The sequence below is a fragment of the Halichoeres trimaculatus genome, unplaced genomic scaffold, assembly GCF_033239565.1.
Source record: "Halichoeres trimaculatus isolate MK-OKI-2021-1 unplaced genomic scaffold, fHalTri1.1 fHalTri1_scaffold_21, whole genome shotgun sequence".
NCBI classification, from domain to species: domain Eukaryota; kingdom Metazoa; phylum Chordata; class Actinopteri; order Labriformes; family Labridae; genus Halichoeres; species Halichoeres trimaculatus.
In genome coordinates, this window is record NW_027437199.1 from 16,120,687 (window position 1) to 16,142,101 (window position 21,415).

At 39.9% G+C, this 21,415-nt stretch overlaps 2 protein-coding genes across 4 annotated transcripts in view; both read left to right on the forward strand.

Annotated features, from left to right (window-relative positions):
- Positions 1-588: 588 nt before the first annotated feature.
- Positions 589-16,531, forward strand: abcd2 (ATP-binding cassette, sub-family D (ALD), member 2). Its single transcript, XM_074698696.1, has 10 exons — positions 589-1,719; positions 2,334-2,514; positions 2,994-3,115; positions 8,531-8,693; positions 9,790-9,884; positions 10,498-10,643; positions 11,609-11,754; positions 13,527-13,611; positions 13,716-13,841; positions 14,571-16,531. The coding sequence occupies exons 1-10, from the start codon at positions 778-780 to the stop codon at positions 14,770-14,772; spliced, it is 2,208 nt and encodes a 735-aa protein (XP_074554797.1). The 5' UTR covers positions 589-777; the 3' UTR covers positions 14,773-16,531.
- A 3,890-nt stretch (positions 16,532-20,421) lies between these two features.
- Positions 20,422-21,415, forward strand: part of LOC141810446 (kinesin-like protein KIF21A) — a 40,223-nt gene continuing 39,229 nt past the window's right edge. For all 3 annotated transcript variants that reach the window (XM_074698000.1, XM_074698002.1, XM_074698001.1), the window contains exon 1: positions 20,422-20,800. In XM_074698000.1, the coding sequence (XP_074554101.1) occupies positions 20,757-20,800 (44 nt within the window). In that variant the 5' untranslated portion in view covers positions 20,422-20,756. The remainder of the gene's footprint in view (positions 20,801-21,415) is intronic.

The window sequence follows — 21,415 nt, forward strand, 5'->3', positions numbered from 1 at the left end:
AAACGATTTTTATGTTCACTGTTTGAAATAAAAAGTTAAATGTATGTACATTGTACATGGGCGACGAGTCAGTGCTTAAATTTGTGTAAATTAGCCACTTAGCAGTGGAGTTGACAAATTAGCTTAAGATAGACGCTTACTTGAAAGTGCACGAGGAACCACTATCATTGTCACGCGCACTTGGAGATGCTAAACATCTTTGAACACTTGTCCAAAAGCAGCCAGAGGTTAATGTAGCTGCATTTCAAAACTAATATTTATAAAAACTATTCTAGATATCACCTACAAGTCTGCGTTACAGAAATAATGAAAGCACTCCTGGGACTTTTTTTTACAGTGCATCCATCAGGCAGCCAATTGTATTTTACCGAGAGAGCGACCACTAAAACTGCGACTGTCAAAGCCTCAAGCCGGGCAGAAATAAGTTGTGTCAAGTCAACGGTTACCGGAAATAGGGTAGGGTGCTCTGCTCAACTCTTTCTGAAAATAAAGTCAGAGGCTGACCGGAAATATTTGTGCTGTACTGTGAAGTGCCAACAGTAGTTGTGAATGACCGTTTTATTTTGACAGCCAGAACCGGAAATACAGTACAGGTAGTGCTACTTTGTGAATGTGCTACAAAAAAGAGCAGGATGTAGCGGTACACAGATCGGGCTCGCTTCACATCAATCCCACCATCTGAAGACTTGTCCTAAATATCGACTATAGTCGATTGCTGTCGGCTTTAAGGGATGGATGTTGCAAGGATTATCCACGGAGACGACTAACGCGTGAAAAATGTCCAACATCCTCGATGCGGCGTCTAAAGTGAGATGGGACCGCACGGCTGCGGCCAAGCGAGCTGTGTTTCTTGCGGCTGCTGCTTACGGTGTCAAAACACTGTACCCCATCATCTGTAAGCAGCTCTGCAAAAACAAAGATCCCAGGAATAATGGTCAGGTTGCAAAGGCGGAGAATGGCTCCACTTGTCTGATAACATCGAATGGTGTTGCGAATCATAAGAAGGCATCTCCAGGAGTAAATGCGGAATTTTTCAAGCAGATCCTGGAACTTGTTAAAATCCTATTTCCCAAGCTTGTTTCCAAAGAGCTCGGTTTGCTCTCCTTGCACTCAGTGGCGCTGATATCCCGGACGTTTTTGTCTATATATGTTGCAAGCCTTGACGGTAAGATTGTCAAAACGATCGTTGAGAAGAAACCCAAGCGCTTCATCATCCAGCTGATGAAATGGCTCCTCATTGCCATCCCGGCCACGTTCGTCAACAGCGCCATCCGGTACCTGGAGTGCAAACTGGCCCTGGCCTTTCGCACCCGGTTGGTAAACCACGCTTACCGGACCTACTTCACCGATCAGACCTACTACAAAGTGAGCAACATGGACGGGAGGCTTGCCAACCCGGACCAGTCTCTGACTGAGGATGTAATGATGTTTTCTCAGTCGGTGGCCCACCTCTATTCTAACCTCACCAAGCCTATATTGGACGTGATGCTGACCTCCTACACGTTAATACAGACCGCCAGGTCCAGAGGGGCCAACGCCACTGGGCCGACCCTGCTGGCCGGGCTTGTGGTTTTCGCCACAGCAAAGGTCCTGCGTGCCTGCTCGCCAAAATTTGGGAAGCTGGTAGCTGAGGAGGCACATAGAAAGGGATACCTGCGCTATGTGCACTCCAGGATCATTGCTAATGCTGAGGAAATAGCTTTCTACAGGGGACACAAGGTAGGCAGGAGGAGTTGGCATGCCACAATTGTGCGAAACTCAGTTTCACTTTGTTTATTAAACTGGAGGCAAAGTCTTCAGGACTAATATTGATCCCTGTATTCCATATTCCACAGAGAAAATCAAGTTATTGGCAAAGCAAGACACTATTCCCTCAAACAACTTGAAAAGAGATACTTTTTTTTCTGAAATGTGTCTAAATAACACATTTTAAAAAATGAGGTTAAAATCAAAACAGTCTAGATTACAGTATTGCACAGCGGTGTAGAAAGTGTTGGTCTTGAAACAAAGATAGTTGAAGCTAAGGATTCAGCCTATGATATAATTTGCGTAGTCAAATCTTGAAAATGATCTACATACAATAGTTTGTTTTCATCCAAGCTCATGCATGTTTTTTTCTTCAGCAACCTTTTTGATTACTGGCCTCAAAACTATCACTTATCTGCCACATCTGTTAAAAAAGTCTTGCAGAACATGAATGCTTGTACATCAGATTAATCAGGTCCTATTAACAGGCTGGTTGACGTTCACATCTAAGAAACAAGAGTAGAATTTTTTATAAAGAGGCATTTATTGACTACTGCCTTTTAACTGTAATAATTTGTCCTTGGCAGGTGGAAATGCGTCAGCTGCAGAAGTGTTACCGGGCTCTTGCAGACCAGATGAACCTGATCCTATCAAAGCGTCTCTGGTACATTATGATCGAGCAGTTCCTCATGAAGTATGTGTGGAGCGGCAGTGGGCTTGTCATGGTCGCAGTGCCGATCATTACGGCAACAGGATTTGCTGACAATGGTAATAAGAGCCAAAGGACTATAAAATAAATACATTTTACCAACTCCTGCATGAATTTGCCTCAAGCTTGATCACAGCTTTCATTCTGACTATATGCAGTTAATCAGTAACCTTTTCAAACTGCCTGTAAAAGTTGTTTCCTTTTCAAACAGAAACTGATTAGCCCCCGGTGGCTGCCACCCACACCTCTCTGTTCAAATTTCTTTTGCACCAAAACACAAAAAAGTGTTTCTTTTGTTTACTGCAGAGCATGACTCACATGCTGTCAGAATGTTACTCCTGACATTATAATAACGTCTTTCCCTGGTATTCAAATGCCCACTGGTAGAAGTGTGTGAGCATGCAGGCCCATGTGGCTTTTAGAAACTAAACAAGAAAAATCACTGATTTTGTTTCCGAAACAAACATGTCTGCAACATCACGGCCACTTTAATCAGATGTCTCTACTTCTGTCCTTTGTCTTTCCTTCTGTCTTCTAGAAACCGCAGACGGGCAGACACAGGTGATGGTGAGTGAGAGGACAGAGGCTTTCACCACTGCCCGTAACCTGTTGGCCTCAGGAGCCGATGCCATCGAGAGAATTATGTCATCCTACAAAGAGGTGAGGGAGTGGCACTCTCAGCGTACCAAACTACTGGAGTGGGTTGCGTTTTGGGCTGAATCAGAAAAAATAAAAAAAGCAGTATCTATTTAAATAATAGAACAGACACAACATAAATATGTGTTTGAGGTTGTTTTTTAGGGACTTTGCTCCTCAGTGTTGGTAAAAGGTCTTGCCTATCCCATCTGTCGCTGGGTGCAAGGTGGACAACCATTTACACACACCCACACCTACCGGCAATTTAGAGTGACCAATTAACCTGATGAGCATGTTTGGACTGTGGAGGAAGCCAGAGTAAACCTAGAGAGAACCCACGCATGTACAGGCAGAATATGGAAACTGGCCAGGGAAACCTTTCTTACTGTAAGGCACAGCTCCAACCACTGCACCACTGTGCAGCCCATAGCCAACCATCAGCACTTCCAAAACCTAAGACAGCAGTACAGGGAAGTCCCCAGTCCTGTATTATGTAATGTGACCCTTGTGCATAAAGCAAGGTCCGTGAAGAAAGAGGAGTTTAAAACGGAAACACAACTGGTCTGCACAGAGCCCTGACCTCAACCCATCAGTACCTAGGGGAGGAGCTAGAACGTGTATTGCGTGCCAGGCTCTCTGTTTCAATAGCATTGCATGACCTCACAAATGTGCCTTTGGCTGAATGAGCACAAATTACACCCTTCAAAATCTGTTTGGAAAACCTTTCCAGTGGCACATCAGCTGTTAAAGTTACAACGAGCGGTCCATCTTGGTATTATTGGCTTGAAAAGGGATGTAGGATGGTCATGTGATGACTGACCTTTGGATTTGATGTAAGATATTGATTGATCATGTTATGAATTTGAAAACTATGGATATTTTATAATTGTTATGACATACTTCTCATAGTGAGGAACTTTATCACTACATTTAAAGAGGGTCACTCCCTCCCTCTTTCTGGACATTCAGCTTTTCAGCTCACCTTTGGATGCAGCTGCAGAAAAACCTCGACAGTCCTTTCCAGTTGCCCAACTGGCTGCATTGCATCGATGGGTTCCTTTATTAAGAAACCACATTTGTCTTTCTCTGTACTTTCTTAATCTTCATAATCTGATGGTAGTAGAGTGTGCTTATTCTGATTACTGCTCTTGCATTTGTGCTGTTACCAAGTCACAATCCGATGCATGGGCTTCAAAGAAATTGCCCCTTTTTTGCAGCTACATAACATACTGACCTGTTTAACTGTGATGTGACTGTTGTCATTGCTGTATAGCTTTGTTAAAACATAGCTGGTTAGACGGGGTGTTGCTTTACTGTCCGTCAGGTGACACTCTGCAGTTTCCTCTGGGCCTCTGTGGACTCTAGCAGCACAACAGTGAATGAGATTGCTTCAGCACTCAGAATTTATGTATGGAGCAACTCTCTGTGCATCCTACTGTTAAAGAAAAAAAAAAAAAAACTTTTGTAAAAGGAGCATTTCTCAAGGAGGAACAAACGGGGCTCACTTTAATACAAAAAATATGATTTGTCATTTACAACGGAATCATCCCACGGAGTATGGGATTTATCAAAGAAAGGTATCGGTATCAGATCGGACTGGTATTGGCAAAACATATCATGAAAAGATCAGATTAGAAGTCAAAAAATCTATATTGGGACATCCCTAATTATTAGCGTGTTTACGGCTAAGTCCAGTATCTGGCAGAGCAGACTGGGTGGAAACCTAGTATTCATAAGTCTGTTTGAAGAAGGGACAAACTTTTAGTGGGTTTTGTATTTAGTGGGTTGCTGCCAGTTGGAAGAGGGAAAAAGGAAGGGTTTGGTTGTTGCTGTGAGAAATACAATCCATATTTATAGGAGTGTTTAACAGTAGCCCAAAAAAACATGAGGCAACCTCCAGCTGCGAGATATAAAGCCACTGAAAGTGCTAAAAACTGCAGTTTGTTGACTGTCTATTTGAGTACCAGAGGTACCGGAAACATGTACATACCAATCCAAAAAAGCTACTTTAAGAGCTAAAATAAACTTGTGTACATCCGGCCGGGTTGTGAATTTTATTACAACTCAGGAGTTAAGAAGATATTAAGATTAGGACTTTGCCAAATTAGAGGCAAAGCTGACCTAATTGACCCACAAGCATCCTGTAGCTGTTAGTAAAAGTGTTCAAAACCCACCTCAGCTTCACCTCCTCACCTCACACTTCACACACTTTACCTCACTAAAAGTTAGAGTAAGTACAACTGTTTCCAGTATGGCATGTGACAATGATGGGCTTCAAAACTCTGCTTCAGAAACAGATGGGTGATGTCATAGAGAGTACGTGTAAATATCAAAATTCATGAAATATGACTAGTTCTACTTTTCATCTCTTCATTTGAACTTAAATGCTCAAAAACCTGTTTTATGGCTGAGTCTTGGGTTTAATAACTTAAAGCAACTGAAATTGATAAAATTTCATGAGGAGAAGGTTTGGCACATCTTTCCTTATCAGTTCTCTTTTTTTTCATACATTGATCTAAAGCATAGATTAGTGAGGCTTAACTTGAACTACTCACTTGATGTACAGATGTGTCAGCATTTAGGAACTTGAGTATGGTTTTTCTAGCAGATAGATGGATGAATGACTGCACATATGGACTGAATGATTGACAGGTGCAGACAGAGCATTCATACTTCTTTACTTTACCATGATAAGCTCAACATGCATGCACAGCAGCTTTTTAAGTCCTCACTGAAAAAGCAAAGAAAAAAATCAGTGAATGAAAGGCCTTGTTCATTGAGGGCCAAATCCCTGATCTCTTCTTGCATTTTAATCCTAAAAGAAGAAAAAATAGCAGGACCCATTCATGCATTCCCTCTCTCTCTGTTTCATTTTGAGGTCTGTAAGAGGATTTTCTGCTGCGTGGTTGTGGTGAAGCAGCGTTGCAATCTACTTTGATAAAACATCCACATGTGTTTGAACAAGGTTAAGTGAACTTGCGCAGCATATTATCAGCCTTGTATGTCAACAAGGATTTTGCAGCTTTTGCTTGTGCTGCTGAGTACAGATTTTTCCTGGCCAGGGCCAAGTTGGTTGTTTTCTGCTCCTTTGAGTGTGAGTCACCTCTCCTTAAAAAGTTCCCCTTGTTCGATTTCAGGAATGCCCAACCAGACACACAAGTCTGGTGTTACAAATAGGTAGAAGTCTCAAACTTTCAAACTTAAGATGTGAGGCACACAGGCAGCATCTGTGGCACCAGGGATTGTGAGGATTTCTTTGGTCTCTTCAAAAACTTCCCTTCAGGATATGGATTTCAGTCTCCTTTTAGTACAGTGTTGTAAGATGTGCAGTAGCAAGCCCTGACATGCAAGGAAGAGGTGTGTGTGTGTGTGTGTGTGTGTGTGTGTGTGTGTGTGTGTGTGTGTGTGTGTGTGTGTGTGTGTGTGTGTGTGTGTGTGTGTGTGTGTGTGTGTGTGTGTGTGTGTGTGTGTTAACAGGCATTCCTCAGGCAGTGTGTCCTGCTTACACCCCTGAAGCTCTGCTTATTTAATGTAACAGTGTACAGTGTGTTTGTGATCCTCATCAGGAAATGTGCCCTTACCTTGATAGTGTCTTTTTATTTTTATCATTGCTTGTTGTCTTCTTCCAAACCTGTGGTATTTCTGCAGTAAAGCAATCCAGGTGTTATCTGTCCGATAGTTGCACACTCTGCACATTTTTACATGATTGTGTCATTTCTGTTGTTATGTGGTTTTGAAAACACTTACAGTGCAAGAGCAGGTATGCAAATTTTAGAAGGAGCAGGAGGTTAATTTTGACTACAATATTTATGCACAGAAAAAAGAGGAAAAATGTTTTTTTTTGTTTTGTTTTGTTTTTTTTTTTTTTATGGAAGGATGCGTAGAAGTTTTATTGCAGCGTTTTAAGAATGTTTAAGATGATTTCCTAGAGTTAACTCTTCAATTTGGCAGCACACCTGGGTGTATTTTGTTATCTGATGTGTGTTAGCCTCCTGCGATCAGATCCTCGGGGGAAAATTGAACACAGAAACCTTTTATGAGCATCAAGTCCTGGTGATTGAATCTACTTCTGCTTTTATTGCACTGTAGGTTGGCCAGCAGTGAATGCTTGTGTTGTGTTGTTGTTTGTTGTATGTGTGTGTGAGTGTGTGTGTGTGTGTGTGTACAGAGCTCCTTCCCTCAGGGCTTATCCTGGCTGTGAATAATCCTCCATCTGTTGATCTTACAGGCCGCACCTCTGCATCTCTTCCTCAATTTCCTCCTCTCCCTTTTCTGACAACATGTGATCAAATACTTCTCAGACCAATAAGGATGGATCATTTTCAGATGTTTCTACACACGAATTCAAAGGAACCAGAAAAACAGAAAACATGTTCAGTGTTTGAATACAGCATCTTTGTCTAATCTCTTAAGTACAGTGGCTCTGGAAGCACCATAAGTTGTGTGTCACCAAATGTGTCACCACTAAGACATTCACTTCATATTTGATGTGGAAAATGGGGGCCTTGGATTCTCATTCCTCTTGGTCTGTAAAAGTGTTTTCATTTCAGTGGTGCTCATCTCTTTTGTCTTCAAGCTAGTCACGTTTCCAAAGGCCCTCATGGTGTCCACAAATTCCCAAAAGACACATTTGTTGTTTCATAAAGCCAAGCTGTGTCAACAGTCTGCGTTGTCTCACTGCAGGGTGCAGCTCAAAAGCCAAGGACAGGGACAGAGGCTTCTCTCTGGGGTTTATCAGCATTTGTCTGCATGAGTTTCATTATTGTAAAATCCTGTGTTTTCTTAATGTCAGGATTTTCATTTCTTTCTATCCAGTCCCTGGTATCTTCATAATGATTCATTTTGCCTTACTTTCATTCTAAAAATATTCAGTCTCTGTCATTTTTAAATGATCCTGTGATTTATCTTGATTTGTGAAAGGGAGACGCTTTGTTTTCTAAAACACTCATTTATTTTTGTGACTGATTGATTGACCCAAAGCCTGTAAACATAGACAAGGATGGTGAAGGTTTCTCTGCTTTTTTAACCATCCATCAGCGGCAGATATAAGGGATAATGTATAGTTATAGATGAGTCAAAGTGCTCTGCTCATGGTGGATTAAAATGAGATAAGACTAAGTCCTGTCTGTAGAATGGGGATTAGATCTTATCCTATCATGATGTTTGGTCTTTGTGAGTATTATAACAGTACAAGTACAGATCTTTTCTAAATTGTTTTGGGACAACATTTGTTTTGAATTGGCCCTCCATAAATAAAGACTGGTTGTTTAAAGTACATCTGCATACATATTTGCTTTAACACTCCTGTAACTGCAGAAGCACCCTGATCAAGTATCACTATACTTCCGAGCAGTTTGAGCACAGATTGTGGTGACACCTCTGACCTCACCCAATGTTGACTTTTGACCCTTCTGACCCTCTCTGTGTTTGTATGGACAGGTCACAGAGCTGGCAGGCTACACCGCCCGAGTCTACAACATGTTTTTGGTGTTTGAGGACGTCCAGAGGGGTGTTTACAAGCGATCCTCTTTGTCAGCCACAACAGGAGCAGAGAAAAAGAGCAAGCCTGAGATGCATATAGATGGACCACTGGAAATAAAAGGTACACATTTTTTTTTAACTCATGTTCTACTCAAAAAAGTTAAATAATGAAAAATGAAAGTGAAAGAAGCAGGCCAAGTGGCTGTTGCACTCTATGAGGTTTCCCCGAGGAGGTGAATCCCGCCTGTGGCCGTTGTCCTGTATGCCACCCCCTGGAGCGTGTAAAATTTTTCTCCTCAGGGGGCACAGACTGTAGAAAGGTGGCACGCTGACTTTTTTCAATGCAATTCATTGATCAAAATAAAAACTGTGTTTGAAGGTATGACTAACACAACTGTTTATTTGCCACAAATAATACACATCAACAGTGTATACTTGTCTAGTTAGTTGGTCTTCAAAAGACCTGTTTCCACCAAGCAGTTCAGTTCATCTCAGCACAGCACGGCACTCATGTTAGGGCGTTTCCACTGACTAATCCCGGGACATATTCCAAAATGATTGAGACAAGCTGTCCCACTTTTTGGGACCCTAAACCGGTCCGATCCCAGAAGGTGGAGCTACAACACTGCAGTCCGTTGACTGTCCGGTCAAAAGAATCCTCACTTGTCGTGTGACAGCAATTGTATTGCTCCCGGCGGCACACTGTCTCCTCTGAAATGAATCTTGATTGCGTTTTGTCACAAAAAGCCACATGTCACTCGCAAAGAATACGAATTTCTGGATGTCTCCCATCGCTGCTCTTTGTTGTGTTTTTCTTGTGTGTCTTAGTTGAATTTATTAGTGAGGTACATTGTGTGGTGCCGCTATGGCGTCATACTGTTATTGAACTGATGCAGCTATCGGCATTCAGCTTACACGCTGCCTACCATGAGGGGGAACGGTTGCCTGTAGAAACGCCAACAGGACCAGGCTAAACCGAGCCAAGCCGTAACAAACCTAAAACAAACCGTACTGATCTAAACTGGACTGCTTTGTGGAAGTATTTAATATCATATTTGATAGGACATAAGGTCATTATTAGTGTATGAGGTTCAATTTTTTGGCTTTACATCATAGTATAAACATTTAGCCCATATGTCCATGAGCTTGCCTTTGCCATGCCTAATCCTCTGTTTCAGGTGACACACTGTCATTATTTCTCTATTTTGTCTCCTCAGGTGAAGTGATAGATGTGGACAATGGCATCGTGTGCGAGAATGTTCCAATTATAACACCAAATGGGGACGTTGTTGTATCCTCCCTAAATTTTAAGGTAAGAAAGCCAAACTCTATTGGATTCAGTATTTTTACCAAGTCTAAGTATAATTGACCATTCCAAACAGAAGCCAGAGACTGTTATCCAACTCCAGTTAACACTACTCACAGATGTTACCGTGGGTATTTGCTGGTGTACAATGTCAGTTCCCCTGGGATGTGCTCTGGTATATATGACGCTCATTAACATCAATGAAAAATCCTCTGGGGTCTAATTATAAAACAGAGGCATCCTTCAGATGTTTAGCTGTTGCCTCCTGAAATGAGTTGGAAAAATGCAGCCTAAAGACACACACGCACATATGTGTACATACATATTTATGGGTGGAGGCCTAATACATTTGTTAAGCACTATGTACAAATATAAATATCTATCTATATATATATATTCATATCTAAATATAGAGTACATATATTGGCATTTTATGAAATGTCTTTGTCTGATCAGGCACTAATCTATAAATTAAACTGAGTCAGCAGTAGCATGATGTATTCTGTTATCTATACACTCACGGATTATCTCTGTATCTCCAGGGATTTAAATCTTAAGCAAAGTTAAAGCAAGAAATCCCCCAGATTAAAGCAGATTAATACTTTCTCTCTCGTTTCAGGTTGAGGAGAGCATGCATCTTTTGATCACAGGGCCTAATGGCTGCGGAAAAAGCTCTCTGTTCAGGATCCTCAGCGGCTTGTGGCCCGTCTACGGGGGGAGGCTACACAAACCCTCTCCTCAACATATGTTCTACATCCCTCAGAGGTACACACTCACACAAACACAGTGAACAAACTGTAAAGCTTGATCATTGTACTGGTGAACCTGACAGTAATGTAATCCACCGAAACAGGACCTGAGTGCGTGGGACTGACAAAGAGAAACCAGAGCTCTGGTCACCGTGAAATATTTACCACCTAGCCTGGGCATGAAAAACTTTCAGTTACAGTAATTCTTTATTGTCCTGTCATAAGATTTCTAAAGCAGTAGTAAAATTTGGTTTAAGACCACAAGAGAAGAACACCCGAAATCTCTGTTTCTCATCAGGATGGCAGTTTGATAGTATTCATTAAGAGAGCATGGATTCACATGCAGTCATGTGGCCCCAAATTAATGTTTTTATTCTTACTCTCACTATGATAACTCAATGCTGTGCTAACTTGAGGTAAAATAACGTTCGAAGGTGCCACTTTTTCACCGTCATGAATTAAAAGGCCAGCAAATATTAGACTACACAACTAGAAGAAATAATATAAGCCCAAAATCCCATGTATCAGTTTCTTTCAACTTCCTGGTAAAGGGTAACTGCTCTTGAAATATTGTCATGATTATTATTTGACCGGCTGACAGATTTGCTCTATAAATCGGAATAAAAGTAGAAGGACTTCTGCTCTTTAACCAAACAGAGCCACATAGAAATGGGTCTTATACAATCTAATGTAACTTTACCCAGCGCTGCCAAGAGGTGCAGACTCAGCTGACTCCCTCCTACAGAGTGATGAATATTTTATACACAAGATGATACATCCACCTGCCCAGTGTAACAAAATACAAAAGCAACATTAGAGGCTTGATTAGAGGCGTCTGAACCTTAAAACGTTTGTTCTTGAAGGTGTCCCCTTTGTACACACACACACCTACTTCTCAGTGGGCCCTTCATGAAACGAATAGTTAGCAAAGTGACGTTCTTTAATTAAGCTGTGCATGTTTGTGTGTGTGTGTTCCTCCAGGCCATACATGTCAATAGGTTCACTACGTGACCAGGTGATCTACCCAGATTCAGTGGAGGACATGTTTGCAAGGAGCCTCAGCGACAAAGACCTGGACGCCATTTTGGACATAGTGAACCTCAAACACATTGTCACCAGAGAGGGAGGTAAGGCAGTAACGAGGGCGTTTAGATTTTTAGCTGTTTGTTTTAAATTTAGGAGACAGAGAGGGGAGACGAGACTCCAACATGAAGCTGAGGGGTGTTTTGTGCATTCTGTGTCTGACAATGACAAAGTTACCAAGTTGTTTTGACATTACAAGGAATGTTTCTTGTTTTTTTTGGTGCAAACAGTTAAAAAATAACATAAATCAAACTATATTAAAGATATAAGAAAGCAGAAGTGTTCGCTTATAGAAAGTGACAAGAAAGAAAGTGACAGTGCAAATAAGCAGTTCAATATTTGGGGAAAAGAATCTTGCAGACATTTTTATTTTATGCCCAAAGAATTAAAGCTCCTCTTGACACAAGCTGATATGGAGTTCCACCATAGTGACCATTGCATTCAGGAGAAAATGACTTCTAAAGAGCTGTCCACTGCAGTGACCATTATGCAACACAGAGTTAAAGCCTCTGGTCTAACAATATGACACAACACAGAAGTGCTAAAACCAGCTGTTTCTTGAGTGTCCACTTGAGGCTGGCTCTGGAAGTAGCGGAAGTCACATACACACCAAACTAAAAAAAGCCATTTTCACAGCAGAAATTAACCTATTTACAGCCTGGTTCAAAAAACGTCTCCTGTCTGAGTCGCTAATTTTACTATCGCCACACTGTACATACTGTGAATTTTTTTCTAACTCGGCAGTTCAGAGGATAATAAGATCCCGAGCTCACCCAATAAGAGGCACAGCTCAGGTCATGTAACTGATGGGCGCCCTATGGCTGTCCGCGAAGCCCTTGCCACTGGCAATTTAGCCGCAATAGCCAATCTGCTTCAAAACCTGTTTCATATACAGATGGGAGAGGTCAGGGAGACTACGTCCATAATTAAACAGTTTAGGGGTTAAGGACAGGAAGTGTGTAAATTCCAAAGACAGTACAAGGAAAAAGAGTTAAAGTAATACTTCAATCAAATAAGCAGGATTGGAAAATAATTACTCATTTTGACAGAAGAACCTAGGATATAAAGGAAAATAACAACAAGACAACTTAGTTATTTTTGGGTTGAGTGATTGCTAAACACTACTAAGTAGATTATACTGTACAATTACGACGACTTTATCACATTCTGTGGTACATGTTAGGTAAAGGAGTCAGTTCATTTCATCAGGGTTGCTCTAAAAAAATCTTCTTTGCAAATTTATGCTAAAAGCCTCACATATGAATTACATTCCTAATCTGTCTTTGATATTACTATTATAAAATGTAAGCAGTATCAGAGTTAGCATCATAGTGTAGAGGTCTCAGTTGCTTTATCTCATGCAGTTAGTTATAATTTGTGTTTACTAAACTCAAGCTTGAGGCTAATTGGCAAACACTTTCGTCTCAGTGCCAAATGAACAGGCCCATTGTTGTTAACAACGTTCTGCTGAGGGGTTATAGAGCTGCAACAGGGTTTAATCCATGAATGGCCTCACTGTGAAAAAGCTGAGAAAGGTCTTGATTGCACATGTAATGAACTCATGCATATGCTGTCAGGGATCATCAGACATGGATGTGTGCACATGTGCAATTAATTTGCACAGAGTGTTGTGTTAAGTATGTGAAGTAACAACAACAACAGTTTAACTTTAACACACTTGATAAAACTTTGGAAAACTTAGGATGTCTGTCTTTGATGTTGTATTGATGGTTGTTAAAAGCTGCAAAAACAGCCTTTTCACTTAAATATGTTTCTTCTTCACAATGTGCAATTTGATGTTGTCCTTTGCATTCAGGCTGGGATGCTGAACTGGACTGGAAGGACGTTTTGTCAGGAGGCGAAAAACAGAGGATGGGCATGGCCCGTATGTTCTACCACAGGTGAGATCAAACAACAAAAGCTTCATTTACACTAAGACTAGTCTACCTTCCGTCTTTAAAAACACACTATTCATCTCGTGTTTTTTTGTGTGTGTTCATATTAGGCCCAAGTATGCACTGTTGGATGAATGCACTAGCGCTGTGAGCATTGACGTGGAGGGAAAGATTTTCCAGGCTGCTAAGGATGCTGGCATCTCTCTGCTCTCCATCACACACAGACCCTCACTGTGGTAAGAAAGTTACAACAAAGAATACAGTTTGTCACTCCATATGTCTATGTTACAGAAATTAATGTAGTTGAGTTTGCTTCCTTCTCAGCTCCACAGAAAGTCCTGATTTGGTTTCATGCACCACATTAGGTGTGAAAGGCAGGGGTGGCCAAATCAGTCAGAGACAAAGAGCCACAAAAATTACTGTAGTACTATTTGAAGCCACGTCAAAGACAAATTCTGTTTTTACTGCAGAAGAGACAAAGTTCTATCTATCTATCTATCTATCTATCTTTCTATCTATCTATCTATCTATCTATCTATCTATCTATCTATCTATCTATCTATCTATCTATCTATCTATCTATCTATCTTTCTATCTTTCTATCTTTCTATCTATCTATCTATCTATCTATCTATCTATCTATCTATCTATCTATCATGAAAGCTATGAGCACATGAACAGAGGAGTACATGTAGAGAAGAGAAACTGAAACTTAAGTATCAATCTCATCACCCAAGTATTGATCAATGCTGATCCCAACGTTGGCATCAATATGTCAATATTTTAGATTGATCGGCACACCACTACTCATAAGGATATACATATCTATATATTTTTTTATGAATAGATCAAAAAGCAGCACACTGAAAGGCAAAGAGCAACATGCGGCTCGCGAGCTGCAGGCCGGCCACTCCTGGTGTAAGGTGTTTCATTGTCCTGCTTCAAACTTTCTTCTTCACCTTCAGGAAGTACCACACCCACCTGCTGCAGTTTGATGGAGAGGGCGGCTGGCGCTTTGAGCAGCTGGACACAGCAACACGCCTGTCTCTCACTGAGGAGAAGCAGCGTCTAGAGACTCAGCTGGCCGGCATTCCAGAGATGCAGCATCGCCTCAATGAGCTCTGCAAAATCCTGGGAGACGACTCTGTCCTTAAAACAGCTGAATAGGGAAGTGTATGTGTGAGTGTGAGTGTGTGAGGGAAGGGTGAGAGGCACAGAGCAGAAAAGAAAAGCATGGGGAGGTGATGAAGAAGCAATGAAAGAAAAGAAATCTCTGAGGGGATTTGTTTATGTTTTCGGGCCTACAGGTGTTTTTTTCTGGGTTAGAGTTTTTCTTTTGCTCCGAGCTTCTTCTAGCTAGCTCTCCTGCTAGCTTACAAGCCCTCCTTCTTCCTCTTTTCCTCTTATCTCTTCTTAGCACTACTCCAAACAGGGGGTAGCAAGGAAGTGTAAAGTATTACACTTTTTTGCTTTGCTCATCCACTGCTCAATCAGCTGTAGTTTAGTTTTAGCATTCAAACATTAAATCATGTTTTTTGTTAGCACTTTACTCTTTTTAGAGGGCTGTTTCTGTTTGTTTTGGTAGCTCACCTTGGAATAGGGAATAAGGTAGCTGCATTTTAACTCAAGAACTTTAAGTATTAAACCACTAAATAACACCAAAGCAGTATTTTGAGCCCAGTAAAGTAGAATTTCCTTTTTTTCCCATATTTTAGCGATGGACTTTAGTTTAAACTTAATGTTTTTACCTTTAAGAGGTAGAACAATATACTAGTTTTTCAAAATGTCACAATATGCCTTTTATTGACTTGTGTTTCTAGCCACAGTACAATCCCTAAATTTAATACCTCATCTTCTCCCTTTTAAACCAGTTTAACCACTAAGACTCAGCTGAAGCTTCACACATAGGTAGCAGAGAAAAACAGTAAGTCTGAGGTTTGTTATTACAATAATGAGTGACGCAGATCTGACTTCAAAATGGTTTGTTGAACAAATACAATGAGCTTTAGAGCTTCACTCAAAAGTGGGGTTGAGGTACGAGGTAGTAATCTTGGTGGTCTGCCTTGTCTGTGACGAAATGCACATACTTTTCACAACTGCACTGGACAAACTAGTAACAAATTAATTTAGACAGCTGCTCTTACCACATCTCTGGCAGTGAAGAAATCCAAATTTACACTCAAAACCAGGATTCTCTAAACAGTTACATTTTTACTTTTACTTTTTTCCCCCCCCTTCATCTCTCGCTAAAATGCTTTTATAAGACTTCTTCAAGTTAAGCATTGCTCAAAGCCCCATGCTGCAATAGCTGTTTCTCTTTAAACATCATGCCGTGTATACTAGCTCCAAATTATTCTGACAATTTTCCCCATGTTTTTAATTTATTGTAAATCAGACCTGATCGTAGATGCTTTTGATTTACACTTTAAGACTAATTCAACTTATTTATCTTTATTTATCTTGTAAAAATTTTGCTATCTGTATGAAAAAATGTCAGATTTTTGTCTTTTAGGCTCTATATTTGTGACAAATAACTTTTTGAAATTGATGATACTGTGAAAATCAGAGATTTGTTTAATTGCTATAAGTTTATTCTCATGAAAAAGTCATAAATGCTGTGTTGTGGCTCTAAGCTTTGGTTCAAGCTGTGTTCGCATCTCTGGCTTTTTCTGTGACTGCAGAGTCAGAGGCATTGGTAAATGGGCAGGTAGTGTGAGTCTGAGTTATGAGCTTCATTTCATTTTTTTTCTTTCAGATTACAGGCTCAAGAGCTTTACACAATTATTTTGATCTAGGTGTAAAACCTACCAAGCAATAAAACTTAGCCCCATTTTAAATACTAAAAAAGAATATATATATATATATATATATATATATATATATATATATATATATATATATATATATATATATATATATATATATATATATATATATATATGTGTATATATATATATATATATATATATATATATATATATATATATATGTGTATATATATATATATATATATATATATATATATATATGTGTGTATATATATATATATATATATATATATATATATATATATATATATATATATGTGTGTGTGTGTATATATATATATATATATATATATATATATATATATATATATATATATATATATATATATATATATATATATATATATATATATAACAATCAATCACAATCTTTCAAGTGTCACAGGATCCAAAAAAAAGAAAAAAGATATTTTGTTATAGGCCTCTTGGATGTTTGACGAACATTGACGAACATTAACAACAAAAAACAAACACATCATTTTATGTTAGATTTTTTTTGTCAAACATGTCTGCATACTGATTTATTTTTAAAAAACGTATGAGTCCAAAAGTGCAACATCCCTTCTCCTACTACGCAACCTTCTCTTTTGGCTCTCAGTGCACAATTTAAGACAAGGCTTTCAGGCTGTTTGTAAGCAGCTCTGCTTGGCTCAGGCTGAAGACTATTAGGTTCAAAAAGGTCAAGCTTTTTTTGTGAACAAAATAAGAAAGGAGAACAAAAATAGATAATTGTTAATGCATTTTGATGCTGGTTAAGTAACATTGGACTGCTAATACAAACCACTTATCGTGTTAATCTTTGGTAGACATTGCTGCAGGGCTTGAGAAGGCACGGCAAACCTTTTTAATGGTACTCTGTGCTGCTGTATCTGCGCTGTCAGTCAGACTCTGTTGACAGGAAGCCAGACAAGCTGCTGAATGACACAGAGCTTGCCAAGACACTGGAACGCGAGGGTAACTTGAGAGCAGACTGTGCCTGAAATCCATTCGCATGAACATAGCATCCATGGATAATAAGATATACTTCAAGTTCTCTTTGTAAGGATGGGATAATAAATGATGATGTGCCTTTCTAGAGCTACGTTCTTTAAGACCTTTTCACTCTGCAATTATTTAACGTAGTTCCCCTTGGGTGTAAGGGGATTTGGAGCAACATTCAACTTCTTGTTTCTTTTTCTTTCTCTTTTCCTGTAGTTTGATTGTTTTTTAACCCACACTGGCCACATTGCACCAGTGCAGTATGCAGTATTGTACTAAGTGTTCATTTGTTTCCATTGCCTCCAAGTGGCCAAAAGAAGCTGTTGCAGGTTTAATTCCCCCAGACTTAAGTGTGACTTTCAAATACACTGTGACTTTGTGCTAATGCCATCCTCCTATCAGGACTGATTTTATACCTGATCCAGAGGAAGAAACTCTAATGTCTTCAGTCCACCCACCTGTGAAAAGGAAACCTCATCATTTCTTATCCCTGTAGAAAACCAGTTGAGGTACTTCATGTTTATAGAGTTGGGTTATTTGCAATCTGCTAGTCTAAATGACTACTGTAATGACATCTGTACTAACATTTTTAAGGAATGTTTTGGCATTCTATCTTCCTTTTTACTCATTAGAGATTGAATGTACCCACGATGTATGGTAAAGCATCCCGGTTTCAAGGACAATGTATAGTCATGTCATAAATATTTCCATTGTTTGATATATGAACATTTTATTATTGTGTTGGTAGTGCATGCATTAATTTATTAGAGCCACATACTGGTTTTTGAACTGGGATTTGCTGTATGATAATGGGAAGTGGTGACGTTTGACATTCTCAGCTTGATTTAAATGTTATACAAGGTTTAGGACAGTCAAATCAATGTTAATGATGGAGTCATAAGTGGAGAGAAAGGTGGTTTTTAACTTTTTAAGACACGTTTTTGACTTAAGGCTTAATTTTAATGTTGAGGTATTAAGTATACTGTCCTGGACCTCTAATACTTGATGCTGTTAACCTCCCTTTATGCCAGGGATACCTGTACTTTTTACCTGATACATAACCTCCTTAGAGAGCTCTGTTAGCAATCAAATCTCCTGAACATGTTACTGTTTTATATTTTGAACTCTACGAACCATAGTCCAAACTCAATTCTTTGGTATCTCATTGTGCATGTGTAGGAATATACTTTAACTTCAGAATGAAGAGAAGTACATCGGATTAAAGCTCAACCGTTCAAAAGTCATGTGTTACGGTTACTTTGTGCTGAAAGATGAAGAGGTATTTTCTTGTAAATAAAAAAAGAAATACAGTGCAACCTCAAAACTCGTTGCCTTTTTTTTTTGATTGAATCCAGTCCCACATTTATTTCCCAGGATGATGTTTTATCAGCTTAAACAAAAACTGATGTACTTTGACTTTCTCCTTAAGCTGTGAAAAAAGCTGATTAATGTGAGCACACTTGGCTTGTAGCAGTCATAGTTAACTGACTTTAGGTCTTCACTGTGAGTGAAATCTTGGCCAAAAATGTGAGGCCACAAACTGAAATGAAAGTGTTGGTGTTAAACCCATTGGGGGTCTGAGTTTTGTCATGGGGTATGATATTCCGCTATTTAATACAAAAAATATCTTTAGTTCAGTTTAAAGAGTGTCTTTGGTGTTGAGCCACAGTTAAGTGAACATCCAGTAAAAAGGGGGGACCTGTTGGACCTTTTAAAGAATAAGTGAAGGTGATGGATCCAGAAAAGGCCAAACGATGAACTGTTTCGTGCTATTTACATATTTTGATCATTAATTTCTATTTTTAATACCAAGCAAAATATGTTAAACGCTTTAAAGCTTAACCATGCACACAAACAGCAGAAGTAACTGGGATGCAGAAAACTATATCTGTGACATTTTTTGTTGAAATACAGAGGAACCCCTACAGCTAACTGAGTGCAATGCTACAAGTTGCCACATGATGGCAGCATCATCAAGCTTCATGTCCTGATGTTAGTGGTGACCAGTCCAGGGATAGGCCCCAGCCACCCACAACTGTGAACAGGATAAGTGGTATAGAAAATGGATGGAGTGATAGATGGATGGACATGATAAGTAATATTTGGTGATAATTAGTAATAAATCAGCTGATGAATCCTCTTTCACACATAGGTTACCTGTAGTTCATTAAGCATGTCATCACAATCCACATAACACAGGCCAAGTCTAATTATATTTTACAGGGAGAATGAGGTGAAGGAAGGGGAACAAAGATGGAGCTAAAGTAACAGAACAACAACATCAGCAGCTAGAGAAACAACAGATTAAGCTTTTTCAGAAGTGAACTTAAGGGCAGAGACGTGCACAGGCTTTTTGAAGGGCAGTGGCAAAGGGGCAACCGAAAAGGACACTTATGCACGCATTCTTACCAGCCAAGGAGGAAGGTTAAGTGTGCTCCAACCAGGAGTGCACTTTAGCACCTTCTTTTCACTAACTGCCCCCCTCCTGTGTGCACCACTGCTTCAAGGTCAGTATCAATGGTTTAAAGTAGGCTATGTGCAATATTAGTAATAAACTGTAGCTTAAAACAAGTAAGCTACATACACATACACACGCATGCTACTGGTCAAAAGTCTTTGAGCACCGTGGTTCTTCCAGGTGTTCTGCTGAAATTCAAGCAGTTCAGTTCTTATAAAAGGAATATCAACAGACTACAATATAATTGACTATGCATCAAATTAAATTAAATTAAATTAAATTAAATTAAATTAAATTAAATTAAATTAAATTAAATTATAAAGGACATTAGCAACAGGAGTAGTTTTTATTTTATTTTTTAATTGTGTAAAAATATACAGATATATTTTTTAATCAATCTGTTGATCAAGTGACCTCTTTATCAGGGAATAATTTTTCCTTGTCTGTAGCATAGACTGTAGAATAGGTCTGTAGGTCTGGCTGTGCCCTGTCTGGATTGGTCCAGCTCAGTGGGCGGAGTTTGGTTACGTCCTCCGTCTTGGCTCTCACAGAGCGGATCCGATATACACACACGCACCGAGCTCTACCCGGACAATGTCTATGGAGCTGTACCATCGCTCGAACCACAGCCTACCTCTACGCTCAGACTATAACACTAATGAATGATAATTCACACACCCGCCCCATGTCATAAAACATGGCCTGTATTTCCAAGCGGGCGAGGAAGCGAAGGTGAGAGCGGCGGCTGTGGGAGCTCAAGATAGAAGCGCTTTTCTGGAAGGTGCAGGGAGGGAGGGGGCCCGCTCCCTTGTTGTCTAAGAGGATCAAGAAAAAGGGAAAACGAGCTATTTTTAAGCCGGCTGTTTGGACTATCCTCCAGTGACACCATGACCAGCGGACCGGATGAGAGCTCGGTGCGGGTCGCCCTGAGGTAAGGATGCAGGAGACCCTCCTCTCCAAAGATGCTGCTGTGTCACACCTGCTAGGACTGTTCATTTCACCATGCTTTTATGTTTGCGTCAGCATCCACCATGGGCCTTAAACTTAGCTTAGCTCGGAAACATAGACTCAAATCCACTTGTAGTCTACAAATGTAGTGTATCCACTCCTTCATACCATTCCGTGTGAACCCTCCAGAACAATACCCCGCCTCCTCCGATAAAATAGGCTTTTATTTTGAAACTATTTTGCAACCTACATGCGCTTAATGCCAGGAGCTGCAATGTAGACCATTGGCGACTATTTCATTTTTGTATTTTTGTAAATGTATGCACAGCATGTAAAGCTTACTGTATTTATGAATGGAAATCTCAGCTTAGGAAAAGCCTTTAGCCTCACTCTCCCCTTGCAGGGAACAATACTGACACTGCTGTATGGAGGGCTCCATGCTTTTCCATGTGCAGGCTAATGATAGGAAGATTAGTCCTGTGCATCACTGCATTTGCTTTCAGGTATTAAAGGATTTGGATTTGTAGCATATTTGAGTTTAGTATAGCTTGCATTTGCATTCTGAATCTTGCTGATCTGACCCTTGTCCTCTGAGCTG

What these genes read in the sequence shown, in the direction of transcription:
- abcd2 (XM_074698696.1), top strand. Translation starts at nt 778, where the DNA reads ATGTCCAACATCCTCGATGCGGCGTCTAAAGTGAGATGGGACCGCACG. An exon ending in CTTTCTACAGGGGACACAAG is followed by an intron (nt 1,720 to 2,333) that starts GTAGGCAGGAGG and finishes TGTCCTTGGCAG; the next exon opens with GTGGAAATGCGTCAGCTGCA. An exon ending in TTATGTCATCCTACAAAGAG is followed by an intron (nt 3,116 to 8,530) that starts GTGAGGGAGTGG and finishes TTGTATGGACAG; the next exon opens with GTCACAGAGCTGGCAGGCTA.